The 19,487-nt window shown below is 46.3% G+C and overlaps 1 protein-coding gene across 1 annotated transcript in view; it reads left to right on the plus strand.

Annotated features, from left to right (window-relative positions):
- Window positions 1-19,487, plus strand: part of man1a1 (mannosidase, alpha, class 1A, member 1) — a 248,254-nt gene that overhangs the window by 221,729 nt on the left and 7,038 nt on the right. Inside the window, exons 8-11 of the mRNA XM_056294357.1 lie at window positions 8,287-8,402; window positions 11,499-11,718; window positions 12,070-12,242; window positions 13,333-13,448. Of these exons, the coding sequence (XP_056150332.1) occupies window positions 8,287-8,402; window positions 11,499-11,718; window positions 12,070-12,242; window positions 13,333-13,448 (625 nt within the window). The remainder of the gene's footprint in view (window positions 1-8,286; window positions 8,403-11,498; window positions 11,719-12,069; window positions 12,243-13,332; window positions 13,449-19,487) is intronic.

A 19,487-nucleotide genomic window follows, 5' to 3' on the forward strand; every position in this document is an offset into this window, starting at 1 on the left:
GGTCCAGACTCACTGTGGTCATTAAAGATCCCATGGCACCTATCACAAAGATTAGGAGGTTCCCCGGTGCCCTGGCAAAATTCCCCACCTGGCTCTCTCCATCTGGCCACCTAATCATCCCCCCCATGTAATTGGCTCAATGATTCCTCCTTCCACCTCAGGCTGATGTGTGGTGAGCGTTCTGGTGCAAAATGGCTGCCATACATCACCCAGGTGGATGCTACTCATTGGTGGTGGTTGAAGTGAGTTACTCCCTTCACTGTGAAGCACTATGGGTGTCTAGAAAAGCACTATATAAATGTAATGATTAGTATTATTATTACAACCCTGAATGTCTGTGGATGACCAAGTTAGAGCAACAGATTGATGAAGTTACACGACTGGTCGATCGGCACAGCGGTGCCAGCTCATTCCACATTTATCGCACACTAACGAACAGAATTATTGGAATATATTGGTACTCATGGATACTACTGAAACTCTAAAAACGGGATATTGTCTGCTCTTTCTACATCTGGTTACACACTGTAACAGCCCAGCGTAGCGCAGGGTAGGAGAGAAAGCAGCTGTCCTTGCAGAGCGCACAGTTAAAGCACCGCAAATAACAATCCATCTGACAAAACACCCAACACAGAGAGAGTCTTAGAAAAATGAGACATCTACAGATGGATATTGCACGCTAATGAGCAGAATTCAGTACACTTTAACAACAGATCGATGGTCGATCTCCACATGGTTAACAAACTCGTGTTTACACCTCAATGTCAGCAAAACTAGATTTCATCATCATCAGTTCTGTAACCTATGAAGGTCATAGGAGCACAGCTGATGCCTCAACAAGTCCCTTCTCCCGTTCCCCATCCGTCGCAGCTCTCCGGGCCTCGACCAATCCGGTACAGTGATTGAGTTTGGCTGAGTCATCGTTGTGTTTCAGTAGAGGGGGGGGGGTACATGGTGGTCCCTAGCTCCTCTCCAGGTGTGGATGGCCGTTGGTTCGCAGAGGAACTCAGCCGCCCTTTGGCAGGTTTTGTTTTTAGTCCTGCTGGGTGTCCACACATCCTCCTCACAACAACCCAAGAGTTGAAGTGGGGGTGCTGGTTTGGTCGCTGACAACCCAACGGTTGCAGTTTAACGTCGTTACCTAGGACTGTAAACAGTGTGTATGTTTTTTCAAAGTCTGCAAATAGAGATCCAGACCCAGATGTGATAGTAGCAGGGAGAAGACTACCAGTAGTGCATGAGTTTAAATATTTAGGCGTAATAATAGATTCACAACTCGCATTCAAATCACAAGTTAGAAAGTTGTGAATAGAATAAAATTAAATTTGGCAAATTTTAGACACATTATGAACAGTTTAACTACCGAGGCCTCAGTTATAAATCAGTGCCATGATTCTCTCACACATGAACTACTTGTCTTGTTTAACAAAGTCCTAATTTAAATGTTGTGGGGAATCATTAAGAATTGTACAAAAGCTTCACTAATTGCTTCAGTATTGAGAAATTCAACAGTTTGCTTACTTTTATCGTCTCTCTGGGCTTCAACACGGTCCAGTGGAACATTTTTTAAGCCTTTGAAGATCACAATGTGTCTCCTTTTTAGCTTTAATTTGAAGAAAGGACGTTGTGTTAATTTTGGTATTTAAGGAAAGCAAACGAAGAGTCTGTCGTTTGCTCCGGCAATGAGAAATAATGCAACGGGAGCTTTTGGCCTGCTGTCTGCTCCACCAATCAGAATTACTGACACGAGCGTCACACCTGTGTTCAACTTGCTAATGCATTAATGCATTAACCCAACTTAATCCAGGGTCAGTAGGCTCTGTCCAAGATAGCTGAGCGAAATTTAAAAGAGGCCACGTTGACGCTAATTCAAAGTGTAGCCGATGCAGGTCGACTATCAGGTGGTGCTGGAGCTTCATTACAGACACCATCACCAAATGACAGGTTTCTGTCAACTCAAGCTTTCTTTTACTGGCAAATCAAATACAAGGAAAAAGTTGATTAAACAAACCTACTATTGAGTTTATATGAGAGGGAAAAGATACGCTCACATTTAGAGGACCTCCACCATAAAACATACATACGCACACACCCATGTGTTTGTGTATCCTGTGTACGTACACAGGGAGAAGAGCTATTAAACAGCTCTATGGAGAGAATGAGGTTCAGAACCTGCTTTTAAATGAGGTCCGACTTGGGGCACAATTCAGATCATCTCACAAAGTTATTACAACAAATGGGTCTATAATGGCTAAAAGTGAATTTTCCCAACTTTTGATTTAATCCTAGGAGCAACTAAAAAACCAGCTCCATGAGAGCTATGAGGCCTAACAGACTGAACTGTGATTTAAATCTTTATAATCAACTCTGAGAGTATATATATATATATATATATATATATATATATATATATATATATATATATATAAAACCCAGTGAGTCAAGTAAATTCTTCATGAGACAGTTACATATATATATATATATATATATATATATATATATATATATATATATATATATATATATATATATATATATATATATATATATCCATTATTCAGCCACTTCAGGGTCACACAGGACGCTGGAGCCAATCCCAGCAGTCATTGAGTGGCAGGTGGGCGGGGAGACACCCTGGACAGGCCGCCAGTCAATCACAGGGCTGACACACATTCATACCTAGGGACAATTTAGTATGGCCGATTCACCTACATGTCTTTGGACTGTGGGAGGAAACTGGAGCTCCCGGAGGAAACCCACACAGATATGAGGAGAACATGCAAACTCCACACAGACGACGACCCCCAAGGTTGGACTACCCCGGGGCTTGAACCCAGGACCTTCTTGCTGTGAGGCAACTGTGCTAACCACTGCACAACATGCCGCCCTATATTTAGCTAATATACATATATATATATAAAATTAAGATAGATGTAGGAAAAACTTTAATTCATAGCAGAACAAGCCTGTTTCATGCGCCACGCACTCATCAGCTGCTAATGAGTGCGTGGTGCATGAAACAGGCTTGTTCTGCTATGAATTAAAGTTTTTTTCCTACATCTATCTAAATATTACGCTCCTCATTTGTTGAGCACTCTTCCCAACACCACTGATGATTCTGATTCTGATTCTGGGGAGAAAAAAAATGCTATCTCTATATAATCAGCATCCAGAATCACATCACAGTTTTTGATCTGCATACTGTTCATAGATAAGGACTCTAAGAAGGCAGACATTTCCTTTCTTTGTATCCCAATAGTCTCATTTTTTGGGAGGGAAAACTAGCAACAATTATAAATTAATTATTGATAGCAAATTGTGTGTTCACTGAAAAAAACAGGGGCCCCAGAGCTGAACCTCATAGTTAGAGGAACTCTTTCAGTTGAAATGACTCAAGGGACGCTGATAAACACACACCTTTTGGGTAAGACCTAGAATTATTTTGAGCGGCGCTGGCTGGATCAGCCAAGTAGATCAGCTCATCTGGCTTAAAGTGTCCTGGTGTACTTTGGCAGTAATGGCACTCAATCAGATGGTAATAATGATAATAATAATAATGATAAATCAATCTTATATAGAGCTTTTCTGACACTCAAAGTCACTTTACAATAAACAGGGTGAAACAAGACGACAGATAAACATAACAGACATACAGGGGTGGATGGGAAGGGGGGCTATGAGAGGGAGAAGCGGCAGCCACACACGACGCCAGCAGTACTCTGCCACTTAAACACACACAAAAGGGCAAGAAAAACAATAAACAACAGCACTGTGGACGTTGATGTTCTGTTGGAGTTGGAGCTGGTTCGGGCATCAGGGAATATCCACACACCGGTGGGCCTGCGTACTGCACATCCAGGGGCCAGACCTCCTCCGAGTCCCTTGTAGTTCAGCCAGGGTCCAAGGTGTACACAGTTACCGTGTGTCGCCACGAGGAGGCGCTACATAGGGCTTGTTGTTGGAGGGGCTATGTACTGGGAGGGAGAGACTTTGGTGCTCGGCTCTCCTGTTCACAGTTCTGCTAGCCAGTGGTGAAGGTTAAGAGTGAGACGTGACAGACACACAACACTACACCAACACACTAGACGCTCCACAACAACCCCACTGCCTACACAAGAATGTCCAACACACGGTACCGACACGGAGGCCCTGCTTACATCCGCATCTTCTCTGAGAGGCTGTTTCTGTGCCGTGGCTAGCACAGCAATTTGGAAGTTGTAAATATGAATAAAGATTAAATAGTGTTGTGATTGTTTTGCAGATAGGCTTTTCGAGTATGTTGGCGAGTAAAGGAAGGCAAGATATTGGCCTTGAATTTCACAGTACGCAGAATCGAGACCGGCCTGTTGTAGCGAAGGTTTGGTAATGGCTGGTTTAAGAGACCCGAGGATGACAGCAGATTTCAAGGAGCTGTGAACAACTTAGCTGTCTTTATTTAATCAAACAATTAAAACCACACCTGAAGACGGTCATAGGGAGAACACTTGGAAGGACCGCTGGAGGGCTCGAGCTGCCGTACAACTCCCATGTAGTTCTTTGGAGTTACAAACGGAGAGACGTGCCGGGCTGCCAGCTAAAGCGAACTTAGATGGTGAAGTGGGGAGGTCATGTTTTTCTCTTTGGGGGCTGGATTTAGCCAAGCCGCTGTGATTTCTCAAGGAGGAGGATCAGATGAAGCCTCGTTTGAATTTGAGAGTAGGGGATTCAAAATGTGTTTTTGCCTGGTGTGGTGAAAAGACCCCCCCCCCTCCCCATGGTCATTATTAGTTATTTCTGACTGCAAAAGTTTACCAAGCAATGATCCTCTGCTCACCATGGAAATCAGATAGACACCACTTTTCTCAATGAAAACCTCTTCCAATGCTTAAAGTTGATATTAATATTTATGTCTTTATACTCGCCACGTTCTTTAAACACATGTACAGCCGTGCCGCCACTTTGTCTTATTGTCACTGAAGCGTAACTTCACTATCATTTAAATTTTGCACTTGTTGAAATTTGGGGCGCCATTTTCCAGAAGAAAGAAAATAATCCATCCATCCATTATCCAAACTGCTTATCCTTACTCAGGTTCGCGGGGAGGCTGGAGCCTATCCCAGCAGTCACTGGATGGCAGGCGGGGAGACACCCTGGACAGGCCGCCAGGCCATCACAGGGCACACACACACACACACACACACACACACACACACACACACACACACACACACACACACACACACATATTCACACCAAGGGACAAGTTAGTATGGATTGTGGGAGGAAACCTGAGCACCCGGAGGAAACCCAAGCAGACACGAGGAGAACATGCAAACTACACACACAGGACGACCCGGGACAACCCTCAAAGCTGGACTACCCCAGGGCTCAAACCCAGGACCTTCTTGCTGTGAGGCAACCGTGCTAACCACTGTGCCACCATGCTGCCCAGAAAGAAAATAAGATAAACCAAATTAATTAGTCACAGATCTGAAACTCTGAGATCCGAGATTCAGGGATCTCTATCTCTGCTCCATAAAAACACACAACACAAAGAAAGATGGTCGTTACGTCACCTCTCAGATGAAGAAAATATGCACAACAACGACTTGCTGTAGATGGGAATATTTATTGACTAACTAAAGGGATAAATGAGCATATATACATCTCTTTGAATGTGGTTTTCTTGCTGAGCTTTTCAGTTCATCAGCAAAAGTTGAAAATAAATACAAACCCAAAAAATACAAGACCAAAAACAAAAAGAAAAACGAGGATGCAACTGAAAGGGGAAAAAAATCTTCAATTCCAGAGCAGGACGTGAAACTCTGAAGGTGTACCAAAGAGAAAAAGAAGGCCAGAACAAGAAAGGGAAAAGAGCCCAAAAAGAAGAAGAAAACTCAAAACGGTGTAAACAGCTTTTATGGTTGTAGGCGGGTGTCAAATGAAAGACGCCCATGTTTATTTGTTTGAACAGGAAGACCATTTTGTCTTTAAATGGAGAAAAATAAACTTGCGAATGCTCTATCTAGAGAGTATATTTGAAGGTTACGTTCCTTTAATTAGCCTAAATACTCGCTCACCTCTGTCGTCAGTGTCGACACTTCATGTAAATCTGAGCAAAACACTTGGAAATTGCGTAACATTAATCACACAAGCGACGGCATGGTGGCGCAGTGGCTAGCGTGCCTCACAGCAAGAAGGTCCTGGGTTCAAGCCCCGGGGTAATCCAAACTTGGGGGGTCGTCCGGGGTCGTCCTCTGTGTGGAGTTTGCATGTTCTCCCTGTGTCTGTGTGGGTTTCCTCCGGGGGCTCCGGTTTTGTGTGTGTGTGTGTTTGGGCCTTGTGATGGACTGGCAGCCTGTCCAAGGTGGCTCCTCGGCTGCTGCCCAATGACTGCTGGGATAGGCTCCAGCATCCCCGTGACCCTGAGAGCAGGATAAGTGGTTTGGATAATGGATGGATGGATAATCACACAAGCAAGTACAGAATAAAGACAATAAAACCTTAATTCTCTAGGGCTAGCACTAAGTGGAGTACATTTCAGTTCTACAAGACACTAGTATTCAAGTCATTATTAGATAATGCATTAAATAATTAATTTTATAGAAAATCAATACAATAATGGTCATATGGCTATGTGAACAATTCAGATGCATGTCCTACCAAAAATTATCAATAGGTGGCAGTTTGGTCAGATGGCAAACACCGCATTAAATCTGAATTTTAATAACTCGGTCATTTTTTTCACACAGATATGGGAGTTGAACTATAATTTATGAAAACATTTGCTGCGTAATGTTAACTGGATTACTAGACAGTTAAACAGTTTATTCACATTAATTCAGACGTGTACAGAACTAGGGAGACTTACACTGAGCGCTACTCAGGAATGCTAAAGAATGTATGATCTCAGATAAGATTACCAGCATTTGGCAAAGTCTCCAAGGAAGGTTTTTTTTGCATGCGTGTGTGTGTGTTTGTTTTTTTGTTTGTTTGTTTGTTTGTTTGCATCTGTGAGCTTGTGTACGGAAGAGAGATTGGAGGATCAAGAAGGCTTCCAATAAAACTCATCCTTCTTTCCTGTAAAGTTCAAAAGTAATTCATGATTATAACATGTGACAGACAGGACAGTGACTTGACGTGGTTAATCCAGGTCATTGTCCTGTCTCCATCGTATAGTAAGGTTAGACCTTCTGTCTTATGTGGAGACGAGATTAAATCTTCTTCCTGTGGCGATGACCTGAAAAGGTCGTTAAGTGGTCCTACATGACCAGCTATAAATCTGATAAGCATGTGGGAAAACATGGTTTCCCGGGTGATTTCCTGTCTGGCTAATGTCAGCATGGCACGTCTATGGGAGGTGAAGATAAGGCGGGCCATTTGTGTGCGAGTTTGCCCTTGTGCACCCACAGACAGAATGTCCACTTAAACCACGTACTGTTTCTGGAAGGATCCAAACTTGTTCGCCTGGGTTTGCTGCATCATTTCTATCACCATTCTTGTCATTGCAGCTCAATTTTACTACACAGCAACTGAGGGGAAAAAAATAATTTGGGCTTTAGTTGAAATTTTATGTTTGCATTGTTGTGTGGACTCGGTATATTCCCCCAGTCAATCAAACAATTTGCTCCAAAGAATTTGCACCCAGCCCGATAAGATGTCGGGGCTGTCTGGGTGAGCCCCATTTTGTGATGAGGAAGTGGCACGTACCAGACCCGGGAAAATAAAGCCTCGCTGGTGTAATGACATCATTGTCTTATCCTCTTGTGTGCGTATTAACAATTGAATCTGCTGAAGGCATGTCTGCTGTCTGACCAAAATCAGCCGATCCTCGCCGGCCTCTTTCTCTGGGTCCCCCTTCACACTGATGATGGCTGACATTTAATCTCTCCGTTCTGCAAACAAGGCCGGGCCCAGATAATGACATACATATGGATGAGCCCCATAAAATCGTGTCTGCATGGCAAATGCAAAACTATAGCTCGGATGACTAAGAGCTCCAAAAAAAAAAAAAAAAAGGCACTGGCTCAAGAAGGGATTGTCGCCACACACACACTCCAATCAGATGTGTGTCTGCATGTGTGTGTGTGGCCTCAAGGACAGCTTCTCTGTGTGTGTGTGGGGGGGGGGGGATGATGTCAAAATAAAATGTATGTTCAGCTTGTTTATTAGTCAGTTTCACACATTTATATTACCACTATTCCCCTCATCTCTCCTCTCCTTATCTGTGATTGTCTTTGTGCGTGTATATGTGTGTGTGTGTGTATGCTCTACATATGTGTCTAACCTCATGTTTGTCTCCTCCAGACCACGTGTCAGTGGGCGGCCTTGGGGACAGTTTCTATGAGTACCTCCTCAAAGCCTGGCTGATGTCGGATAAGACTGACGAGGAAGGGAAGAAGATGTACTACGATGCCTTGCAGGTAACTCACAAATCCCGGTATACACAACCCAAAAACAAAAACCCTCCCGGTGATCCCATTGTTGACCGTCTCAAGGAGAGAAAAAAACACCCACACACACAAACGGCACGTCTCCAAAGGCTGAGGTCAGTTCGCTTTCCGTTTACATGACCCAAAAGAGATGACTACCTACATAATTATGGCGGATTTGTTTTCTACATTGGTTGAAAATGTGAAGTTTGGTCAAGACTTTCACATCATGAATTTGCGAAAGGAAATGAGCAAAACTAACTGAATTAAAAGCGAGCCGGATAAGCGGTTCGGATAATGGATGGGTAAGTCTTCTGATTTCTAGATTATGTTGTCAACTTCAGTTTTCCACATCATCACAAAGTGGGAAGCAATCTTTCTTTAAACACTTAGTTTAAAGATGAATTTCACTGGTTGAGGTATTGATGGGTTGGTTTACAGTAGTCACGTTTAGTCTAGGCTGTACTATTAAATTCGCTCTTGCATAACTGACACACACGCAGCGTCATAGTCACTCGTGTACTGGATTGGTTAATATTAATGGCAGGTGTGAATAATCTCCTGATCTGTGTCCTTCCCCCGCCAAGACAGAAGAGATCATCACTGCTCTCAACAAGACGGAGAAGAAGTGGGATCAGAAGTGGAAGGACCCCTGTGGTTAATTATGGAAATGTGCAGTTTGAACACCAATATCAAGAGACACACCAAAGTGCCAGTTGTGTGGTTATTGTAGCTCCGTGTGATAGCCCTGCCTTGCTTCAGATCAGTTGTTTTAAATCCGCGTGTTGAATTGCAACGAGTCCCCATTGCTGTTGCAAGTAGGAAATGGGGAGGGGCGTCGTCCTCAAGCTGAGACCCTCCAGCAGCTACAGAAGCTGTTGGCCGTGTATTGATGCTACAGAGCCCTGGACAGTTTGCTGATGAAGCGTTCATGGGAGTTTCCTCAGAGGACAGCTCTGTTCTTCATATAGGTGTCAAGTTTAATTTGACTTCGTCTGATGGGTTTCTGTCACTAGCACCTTATTGAAACCACAAGAGCGCTCGGGAATGTGCACACTGACATGGTCTGTGGCGACCTGCAGTGGAGACCGACCGGCATCACGTGACAGATGTGAGCGAACCAACTGTCACGTTTCTGTTGAAATGGCAGCCTATGCCCCCCCCCCCAAAAAAAACATTGATTCCTCTTGAAACTAAAACCAAGGGGCATCCGGGTAGCATAGTGGTCTATTCCGTTGCCTGCCAACACGGGGATCGCCAGTTCAAATCCCCGTGCTGACTCCGGCTTGGTCGGGTGTCCGACAGTTGGCCGTGTCTGCAGGTGGGAAGCCGGGTGTGGGTATGTGTCCTGGTCGCTGCACTAACGCCTCTTCTGGCCGGTTGGGGCGCCTGTTCGGGGGGAACTGGGGGGAACAGCGTGATCCTCCTATGCGCTACGTCCCCCTCCTCACTGTCCAGTGAAAAGAAGCGGCCGGCGACTCCACATGTATCGGAGGAGGCATGTGGTAGTCTGCAGCCCTCCCCGGATCGGCAGAGGGGGTGGAGTAGAGACCCAGACGGCTCGGAATAGTGGGGTAATTGGCTGGGTTTAATTGGGGAGAAAAGGGGGGGGGGATCCCCAAAAAATAAAAAATAAAACCGAATTTAAAGATGGCTGGAAATTCAGCTAGTTACCAAGACCATAAGTAGGTTTCTGCTGAGAAATACCTGGACTTGGCAGCGGTGGAGTACATGATGTGGTTAAATGTGTAAAAGTTATGTCTTACTGTCTGTATTGAGTTTTAGGACCAAGCCGCAATTTAAGCGCCTCTATTTCTTGAAGGTTTGAATCAGTTGAAGTGTTCAGTGTACGACCAAACAGAAATATTGCACTATTTCCCGAGCCATTACAGAAGAACAGAGTGATGATTATTCCCCTTCGCCCTTACCTGTTGCTGTCCTCATTGAAGACAAAATGTCAGCCAGACTTTGCAATCATCATTCTTACATCAGCCTTCCCTGGGAACCATGTTGTTAAAGCTCGTGGTTCATTTGCAAGACACTCACATCTAAGATTAGGGGGTCCCTGCCTTCCCCGGGGTTCGGAAAGCTGTACCGCTTTTTTTTTTATCTTGCACAAATACAGCCGTCTTCCTTTCCAGATCATTGTAGAGATACTCCGATCTAGTAATGAAAACATGATGGTGAGGGATTAGAGAGGAAGTTTGAAAGGACAACAGAGGCTGGGGCGATACGTTCCTTCTTTCTGTCTGTGTTCTTACTGATGAAGAAAAGGGAAGCAAAGCCCGTCTGCTAAGATCCAATAATGTTTTACCAGGTAACCTGGTTAAGTTCACCTTGTACGGCTGATCAATGTCTGCTCATACAGATGTTTCTAAACAAGTGATACTTTCATGGACCATTTCTTTGGGATCCCCCCCCCCCAATTTCATCCGGCTTTTTACCCCCCTCCGACCTGTCCCAGTTGCTGCCCCCCCCTGCCAATCCGGGGAGGGCTGCAGACTACCACATGCCTCCTCCGATACATCTGGAGTCGCCAGCCGCTTCTTTTCACCTGACAGTGAGAAGTTTCACCAGGGGGACGTAGCATGTGGGAGGATCACGTTATCCCCCCCCCCCCAAAACAGGCGCCCCGGCCGACCAGAGGCAGCGCTAATGCAGCGACCAGGACACGTATCTACATCCGGCTTCCCACCCGCATACACGGCCAATTGTGTCTGTAGGGACGGCCAACCAAGCCGGCGGTAACACGGGGATTCAAACCGGCAATCCCTGTGTTGGTAGGCAATGAAATAGACCGCTACGCTACCTGGACGCCCCTACATCTTGGCTCCATTTATATGTGTCACATATATATACATGATATATATGATATGATATGTGTCGAAAAGGTTTACATATAGTTTTATACTGTCTGTTCAGTCTTGCAGTAGAGTTTAGTGGATCTGCTGTATCTACACAACCCATTGTCAGTCATACCTATTTTGGTTTGGGGAAGTTGAAAAATCCTCCTCTAAAAACATCTACATATATCCCCCCCCCCCCTCTCTCTGTCACTTTTCTTCTCTCTCCATCCCTCTCTGTTAGGCCATAGAGACCAACCTGATGAGGAAGTCCAGCAGTGGGCTGACCTACATAGCAGAGTGGAAGGGAGGGCTGCTGGAGCATAAGATGGGCCACCTGACATGTTTTGCAGGGGGCATGATCGCCCTGGGTGCAGACGGGGCACCCAGTGACAAGACAGGCCACCAAATGGAGCAGGCCGCTGAGATAGCCCGTACCTGCCATGAGTCCTACGCTCGGACTGGTAGGTCTCAAAGGTCCCATGAAAATGCCTTCAGAGCTCATGAAACATCTGCAATGTGACGTATATTGAAGTGAAACGGTCAGGTGGGATTTGTCAGGCAGAGAAAAGTATTTTTTTCCTTAGAAACACAAATATATGTGTTGTACATTTCTAGAGTAGTTTTAAATGGATGTAATTTAAGTGGAGATTAACGAGGTAAGAAAAGAGTCAGGGTGAGAGCACACAAAGGGTGAGCTTTCAGTAGGAAACATAGAAGCACAGAATTAGAAAAAATACAGGAAGGACGTATTTACATGTCTCCGGTGTACGTACAGCCTTGTTCTTCGTCTTGACCCATTTCCTCCTCCGTAGCGCTGAAGCTGGGCCCAGAGGCGTTTCGTTTTGATGGGGGAGTGGAGGCCATTGCCACGCGTCAGAATGAGAAGTACTTCATCCTCCGTCCGGAGGTCATTGAGACCTACATGTACATGTGGAGGTTTACCCATGACCCCAAATACAGAGAGTGGGGCTGGGAGGCTGTTCAGGTAAAATGACTGCTTATTTAAAACCTGTTTTCATGTATTCAGTATTCAGTTGTTGCTGCCTCTTCCTTTTTTCACAACTTATCTTGTTCTATCAACTGTCCACGTTGGACCTGCTCCTAGATTAAAGGTACATTCCGTAATGGCGTGCCCCAATAGGGCTACGTGGGGTACTACGACAACACGGCACAGTGGCCCAGGGGTTAGCGCTGTCGCCTCACAGCAAGAAGGTCCTGGGTTCGAACCCCGGGGTTGTCCAACTATGGGGGGGGGGGTCATCCCAGGTCGTCCTCTGTGTGGCGTTCGCGTGTTCTCCCCGTGTCTGCGGTGGATTTTCTCCGGGTGCCCCGGTTTCCCCCACCATCAAAAAGACATGCATGTTAGGGTTGATACTCCCGTCTGTGCCCCTGACCGAGGCAATGGAGAGAAGAACTGGAGTTGGTCCCCGGGCGCTGCACGGCGGCTGCTCCTAGCTACACAGCTAGGGTGGGTTAAATGCAGAGGAAGAATCCCCCTCCCCCCGCCCTTGGACCTGTTCCTAGATTAAAGGTACAATCCGTAATGGCGTGCCCCAATAGGGCTACATGGGGTACTGCGACAACACGAGCGCTGTACTTAGAACAGCAAACATGACACATATCACGCCATCGGGTCAACATTGTGAATTAGTTTGAGGAGTGGAGACGACTGGAAGTGTCAAAAGGAACTGAAAGTGGTGCCGAGTTGGCCGTTGTTCTCATTCGCAAGTGATGAAATGAACGGTGTTTACCAAGTGTGTGACCAAAACAACAGAAGAAGTAGGGCAGGCAGCCGCCGTGGGCGTCAATTAAAGGTTGTACCTTTAAGGACATTGCATTGTGTGTCATTATACAAGTTATGCTTTATCAATACAGTGTAATTGATTTCTAAAATGATCGATTATTTTACTCTCTCTCCCTTCTTCCGTCATGCTCTGACTGTGGTCTCTCCATGCCTTCTTTCATTTCCTCCTTTTTTCTTTTTTTCTCTATTCTCTCTGTTTTACACCACCCTCATCGCACCTCTGTTTGTGTGTGTGCGTGTGTGTGTGTGTGTGTGTGTGTGTCCCGGCCAGGCCCTGGAGCAGCACTGTAAGGTAGAGGGAGGCTACAGCGGGATAAGAGATGTCTACGCCACCACTCCAAACCACGACGATGTACAACAAAGCTTCTACTTGGCTGAGACGCTCAAGTAAGACTCACGCGTGTTTGTGACACACGCACATTTATGTACAAACACACAAGCGCACCTGTCATTGTTGTTGCTGTTTATTCAAGTATTGGCTGGCCGCTTCCCAAACCTCAGAGGAACGTCAGCTGGCTGTTGCCACACACAAACACATAGCTGACTCCAGACAACTGAACAGGTCACTGGCGGCATCAACATGTGAATATGCGAGGGAACAAAACACACAGACACACACATACCTGTAGACAAAGTTCATATGCATGTTATGTGACCATATATGACCGTCTGTCGGACTTTTGGCCAAAGACTCAGCTGCTAACACCGAGTCGCACACTGCACACCCAGAGCAAGCGGCTGGGGATGGATTAAGGCGTCCACTTAACACCTTTTCCTGGCAGGACAACGCTGGCAGGACGCTGAGAAACTCTTGGCGAGGGCGCCCTGTCAGCCCGCCGTAAAAGCACTGCAGTAAGCCCAGAGAATAAACGCCGCGTGTGGTTTTTGTACCTACGGTGTGACGCCGCTGTTTCAAATAGCAACCACACCTCATACCGCCATATTGTTTATGTCCATTAATGTCATCGGTGTCCACTTTTCTTAATAACCCCCCCCCCCAATCGAGGCTGTGCTGGTTCATACACAGGAAGTGACATTTGGCGAGCATCGCAACCTTTGTGAAAGTTCGGCGAACTTAAAGAGCGCCTCTGACTGGCTACACAAAAAAAAAGAAGGTGGACCACTCTTGGAAAAAGACACCCGTAAGAGGCGGCTGGAAGCAGCACTCGAGTCTAAGTGAAAACAACTGGGAAATAACTGGAGCTCAGAGAAAGGCCCCTGGTAAACAACCAGATTTAGTTTGCAAAAGTGTAAAGAAGGAAACAGTTTAGAAAGGAAGAGGAAAAACGACGAGTAAAGATGAGAAGAGAGGAATTGTAACTAGTTTCTAGTCTGTGTGCCGTGTCGGTGAGACGGAGCATCGATTGTTTCCATCGGGAGCTCCAGAAAGAAATCCCCGTCTTCGAACGCAGCCAGATTTTTCATTAAAGTAAAACCGAGAGGTCATTATGTCGATGCCGCGCTTGAAAATATGATGGAAGTGTTCAGGCTGCGTGTCTGAGAACAGAAGTGTTGTAACGGTCGGTGTTCTTCTGTGATGAAGATAAAACCGCAGCCTACTTGGAGGAGCTTTCTAAAAGGGTTTGTGGCCTTCCTGGGAGGGCCAGCGACAGCAAGGTTGCCGCTAATCTTTCATTTGTCCATTTTGCCTCTGGTAAATGCGTCGGTTCTGGAAGTCCTTTATTCTTGGGTTTTGCGTATTTTGAGCCTCATTGGAAGTCAGCAGACTCGATACCTGGCCTGCAAGTTGTACAGCTTAGTTCTCCGTATAAAACAAACAGCGCATTTATTTATTTATTTTACAAGCAAGTCAAAATCCAGTCAGGAACAATCTGTTCAGTTTCCTGGTGGAGTCAGAACTTTTTGCTGCCAGAGAACTTGCTTGGCATAAAGACTTGTCAGCAGTTTATAATGGACCGGCGTTGCCAGTCCTGCTAATTGTTGCAACACTATTGGCTCCAGAGCTGCAAATAAGCCAACAGACTGTAACTGTGGATGACGGTAGACTGATATGAGTCACCGTTAAGTGTGTGTGTGTGTGGGGGGGGGGTGAGTTTAGGCTGCTACACTTAATATTTTGTTTTTCCTTATGCATTACATGACTAGTAAATCTAAGTAGGGGTTGCTGAACGGTAGCTAAATAAACCGAGTAAAAGATTTACGGCATCGCCTGCTCCCCGGATTTCTGCATTCAGAGACACAGGAGCCGGGCCAGCTGGGTGGCTTCGCAGCTACTGAAAGGCCTGTGATGCCTCACCAGCCCAAAGACTTGGCTCACACTCGCAGTCCCCCGCCAAACTATGCAGTGATTGCAGCAAACTGTAATCTGATAGCTGCAACTGATCTCCAGTGAAGGTGTTCTTTCGGTAGACATCAGATCCTTCGAAACAGAAATAATACTCTGGACATCCATCCATTATCTGAACCGCTTATCCTGCTCTCAGCGTCGCGGGGATGCCGGAGCCTATTCCAGAAGTCATTGGGCTGCAGGAGGGGAGACACCCTGGACAGGCCACCAGGCCGTCACAGGGCCAACACACACACACATTCATACCTAGGGTCAATTTAGTATGACTGATTCACCTGACCTGCATGTCTTTGGACTGTGGGAGGAAATCGGGAGTCCCCGGAGGAAACCCTCGCAGACATGGGGAGAACATGCAAACTCCACACAGAGGACAACCTGGGATGACCCACCAAGGTTGGACTACCCTGGGGCTCGAACCCAGGACCTTCTTGCTGTGAGGCGACCGCGCTAACCACTGCACCACCGTGCCACCCGCACCCATAAGTATTACATTTAAAACTTTGTACTAAAAGAAAAATCCTTTCGTTTTGGACCAAGGGGAGGGGAGTCTGTCAGCCATTTTTTTCCTCCCCCTTTTTTCTCCCCAATTGTATAAGGCCAATTACCCCACTCTTCCGAAGCCGGAGGTAACACGGGGATTCGAACCAGCGATCCCTGTGTTGGTAGGCAACGGAACAGACCGCCACGCTACCCGGATGCCTGTTAGCTATTTCTTTCCCAGGTCACAAAACAAGGTCTATGTATTGAACAACAAGTCAAGCTATGTAAGTCTGAAGTAGCGGGAAGAAGAATATAAACACATACACTCAGATAAACCCTCTCAGTAACAACTTCATCCCCTCATTAGCAGGCTGAGATCGTCTCCTATAGTACGTCTGTGCATGTGTGTGTACGCATGCACGCCTGTCTGTTGCCTCCCCAAATGGTTGCTTAACTGTGCTGTCAGCCACACAGTGGGCTTTATGGCTCTCCCACTGTGTCCAATAAAACTATAAGACAGCTTTATTAGACACAGCGTGTCTTACAGTTAAACTATAAGACCCGCTAATACGCTGGAGAGTGTGTGTGTGTGTGTGTGTGTGTGAACACCAAAATTGTCTATACTATTTAGCTCCATCTACTGTGTAAAGCTCTTAAGCATTCATATCAAGGCTGTTTAACTCAAGGAGTCATAATAATGATGACACTGCGAGGTTTGTGTAAGCTAAAGAAATTGGGGGGTATTTTCTCACAGCAGTGTTTCCTACATCGACCGTTTCACCAGGCCGGTGGTGACCTTCTAAACACTGAAATATGTCTGAAATGAGCGGCACGGTGGCGCAGCGGTTAGCATGGTCGCCTCACAGCAAGAAGATCCTAGGTTCAAGCCCCGGGGTAGTCCAACCTTGGGGGTCGTCCTCTGCGTGGAGTTTGCATGTTCTCCCTGTGTCTGCGTGGGTTTCCTGTGGGTGCTCTGGTTTCTTCTCACAATCCAAAGACCATGTAGGTCAGGTGAATCAGCCATACAAAATTGTCTGTTCAGGGTGTCTCCCCGCCTGCCGCCCAATGATTGCTGGGATAGGCTCCAGCATCCCTTGACCCTGAGAGCAGGATAAGCGGTTTGGATAATGGATGGATGAAATGATATCATAGATGAAGATCCGTCCATACACGAGTTTACTTTAGAAAGACACATTTTTGGGACATACCTTACACAGCTGGGTTTTCCAGCTGAACTCTCTGATCAACCAGGTGAAGCAAGTGTAAACGAGTAAGTCTCTTGCTGACCCTTACTGCGGTCACATGACCTGTCTGCCGGGATGGTATCTAAGAGATTATCAGAAGGTCGTTCAGCTGGTGATCAGAGACGTGGCCAGAGGGGGCCTTCCCCCTACCCTTATTAACATCAGTTGTGATTGTAAAAAAAAAAAATAGATCTCATCTAAAAATCTAATTTTTCCACGTTAAAAGAGCCTCCATTACTTTTCATCTTCTCTCTCCTTTCCTTCCTCTCATTCCTGCGCCCTCCTTTTTCTCCTCCTTCATTCTTAACTTGTACTAACTTCTCTTCTTCCTCCAATTTGTTCTTTCTTCTTTGCTTTCACTCACATTCATGTCAGCCTCGCGACTCTTCCACCGACACCCGCTGACAGTGTCGTGTCATGGAGCGTGTTCACGCTCGCACAAACAATCCGATCACAGCCGGTTGCGGCGGTACCCTACAGCTGTATAAACAGTTGTGTAAACAGCAGAGTGCGACTTCCATAATTGGGATAAGGCCACAGTCGCGTTAAGAGAAACCTGATGAACACAGCTAGGTTTTTGTACCTTTAGTCAGGGTCCCTTTGCTTTTTAACATCTGCACATCAGCTCTCGACTCACCTACACCTAGAGAACAATGCTGTTGATTGCAGTAGACATTTAACAACGTGGTGAAGTGTTAGAGCCAACACTTCTGGACCCACAAAAACTGTGCTTTCACGGTTGGCATAATAAGCGATAGGACCCATCCTACCACAGCGTTTCTTTTCTTTCTTGTGCAGGCTATTAATTATTAGTTTACCCCTGCTCCTGGTTACACACCTGTGGCACGACAATCTCTGTTCCAGGAGAAACACTCGAGGAGAGCGCTCTGTTTACCCCTTGAATGCATTTGGCCATCTGGAACGCCACCGGTCCTCTGTCTCCCAGCCAGTGCCCAAACCACTCCTTGTTTGCCAGATGCCCCTACCAACCCAGTTAGACCAGGGGGCCATCCGACCAACAACTGACTCCAACTGCTGCTGTGTTGTCGGTCTGAGGATCAGGGGCATGCCCTCAGCCCATGTGGTGCCTCAAGCTGTACAGCTCCCTCCGTCCAGTCGCACACTTCCCTGGTTTAATGGTGATTGAGCGCACATGGGCAGAATGGTTTGATTAAGGACTTTATTATGAATGAGGCAGTTGTCCAATTGAGCTTTTACATGAGTTTTGTACTTGAACGTCTCCTTTCATATTCTAGTTTAAACAGAACCCGGCATTGTCCAAATAATGATGATAATGCCTTTACGTCCCTTCTGCAGGCAAGAACTGGCTTGCAAACTTCCCCCGTTTTTTTATAACCACGGGTAGGATGTCGGTTGCAGCCAAATAGTTTTGATCTGATTTAACATTGGGGTATTTTCACACCCGCCTCAGAAATGCTGAAACAGCTATTCTTTTTTTCCCCCATTTTTTCTTCGCAATTGTACCCAGCCAATTACCCCACTCTTCCAAGCTGTCCCAGTTGCTACTCCATCCCCTTTGCCAATCCAGGAAGGGCTGCAGACTACCACATGCCTCCTCTGATACATGTGGAGTTGCCAGCCGCTTCTTTTCACCTGACAGTGAGGAGTTTCGCCAGGGGGACGTAGCGCGTGGGAGGATCACATTATTCCCCCCAGCTCCCCCTCCCCCCGAACACACGCCCCAACCAACCAGAGGAGATGCTTGTGTAGCGACCAGGACACATACCCACATCCAGTTTCCTACCCGTAGACACAGCCAATTGTGTCTGTAGGGACATCTGACCCAGCCGGGGGTAACACGGGGATCGGAACCAGCGATCCCTGTGTTGGTAGGCAACGGAATAGACTGCTACACTACCCAGAGGCCCTGAAACATCTATTCTGTCAGTTGTTTTTTTTGAGGGAAACGATTACTTGGCTTACAACTACTTGGGTGCTGTCTATAAGTTTTGTCAGGTGAATCAGCCATACTAAATTGTCCCTAGGTGTGAATGTGTGTGTGTGTGTCGGGTAGGGGGGGCCTGTGATGGCCTGGTGGCCTGTCCAGGATGTCTGCCTGCCTGCCGCCCAATGACTGCTGGAATAGGCTGCAGCAACCCTGAGAGCAGGATAAGTGGTTAAGATAATGGATGGGCTTCTGAGTTTGCTAAGTCTGAGTACCGCTCATCTAAATCACACTCTTATTGAAATTTTGAATGCAAATGTAGTCAATGGTGCCCACCTACCTCAGACACAAGTGCAGCCTTAAAGTGTTTAAAGATGCAGCAGCAGCCTGTAGTCATTGTATATGATTATGTCAGCCAAGTAGAAATAAGCTTATGAGCCACAAGGGTGCAGCACCATATCCAGAAGGTGCCTCGCCAAGTAGAGATG

The sequence above is a fragment of the Lampris incognitus genome, chromosome 15 (genome assembly GCF_029633865.1).
Source record: "Lampris incognitus isolate fLamInc1 chromosome 15, fLamInc1.hap2, whole genome shotgun sequence".
NCBI lineage: Eukaryota > Metazoa > Chordata > Actinopteri > Lampriformes > Lampridae > Lampris > Lampris incognitus.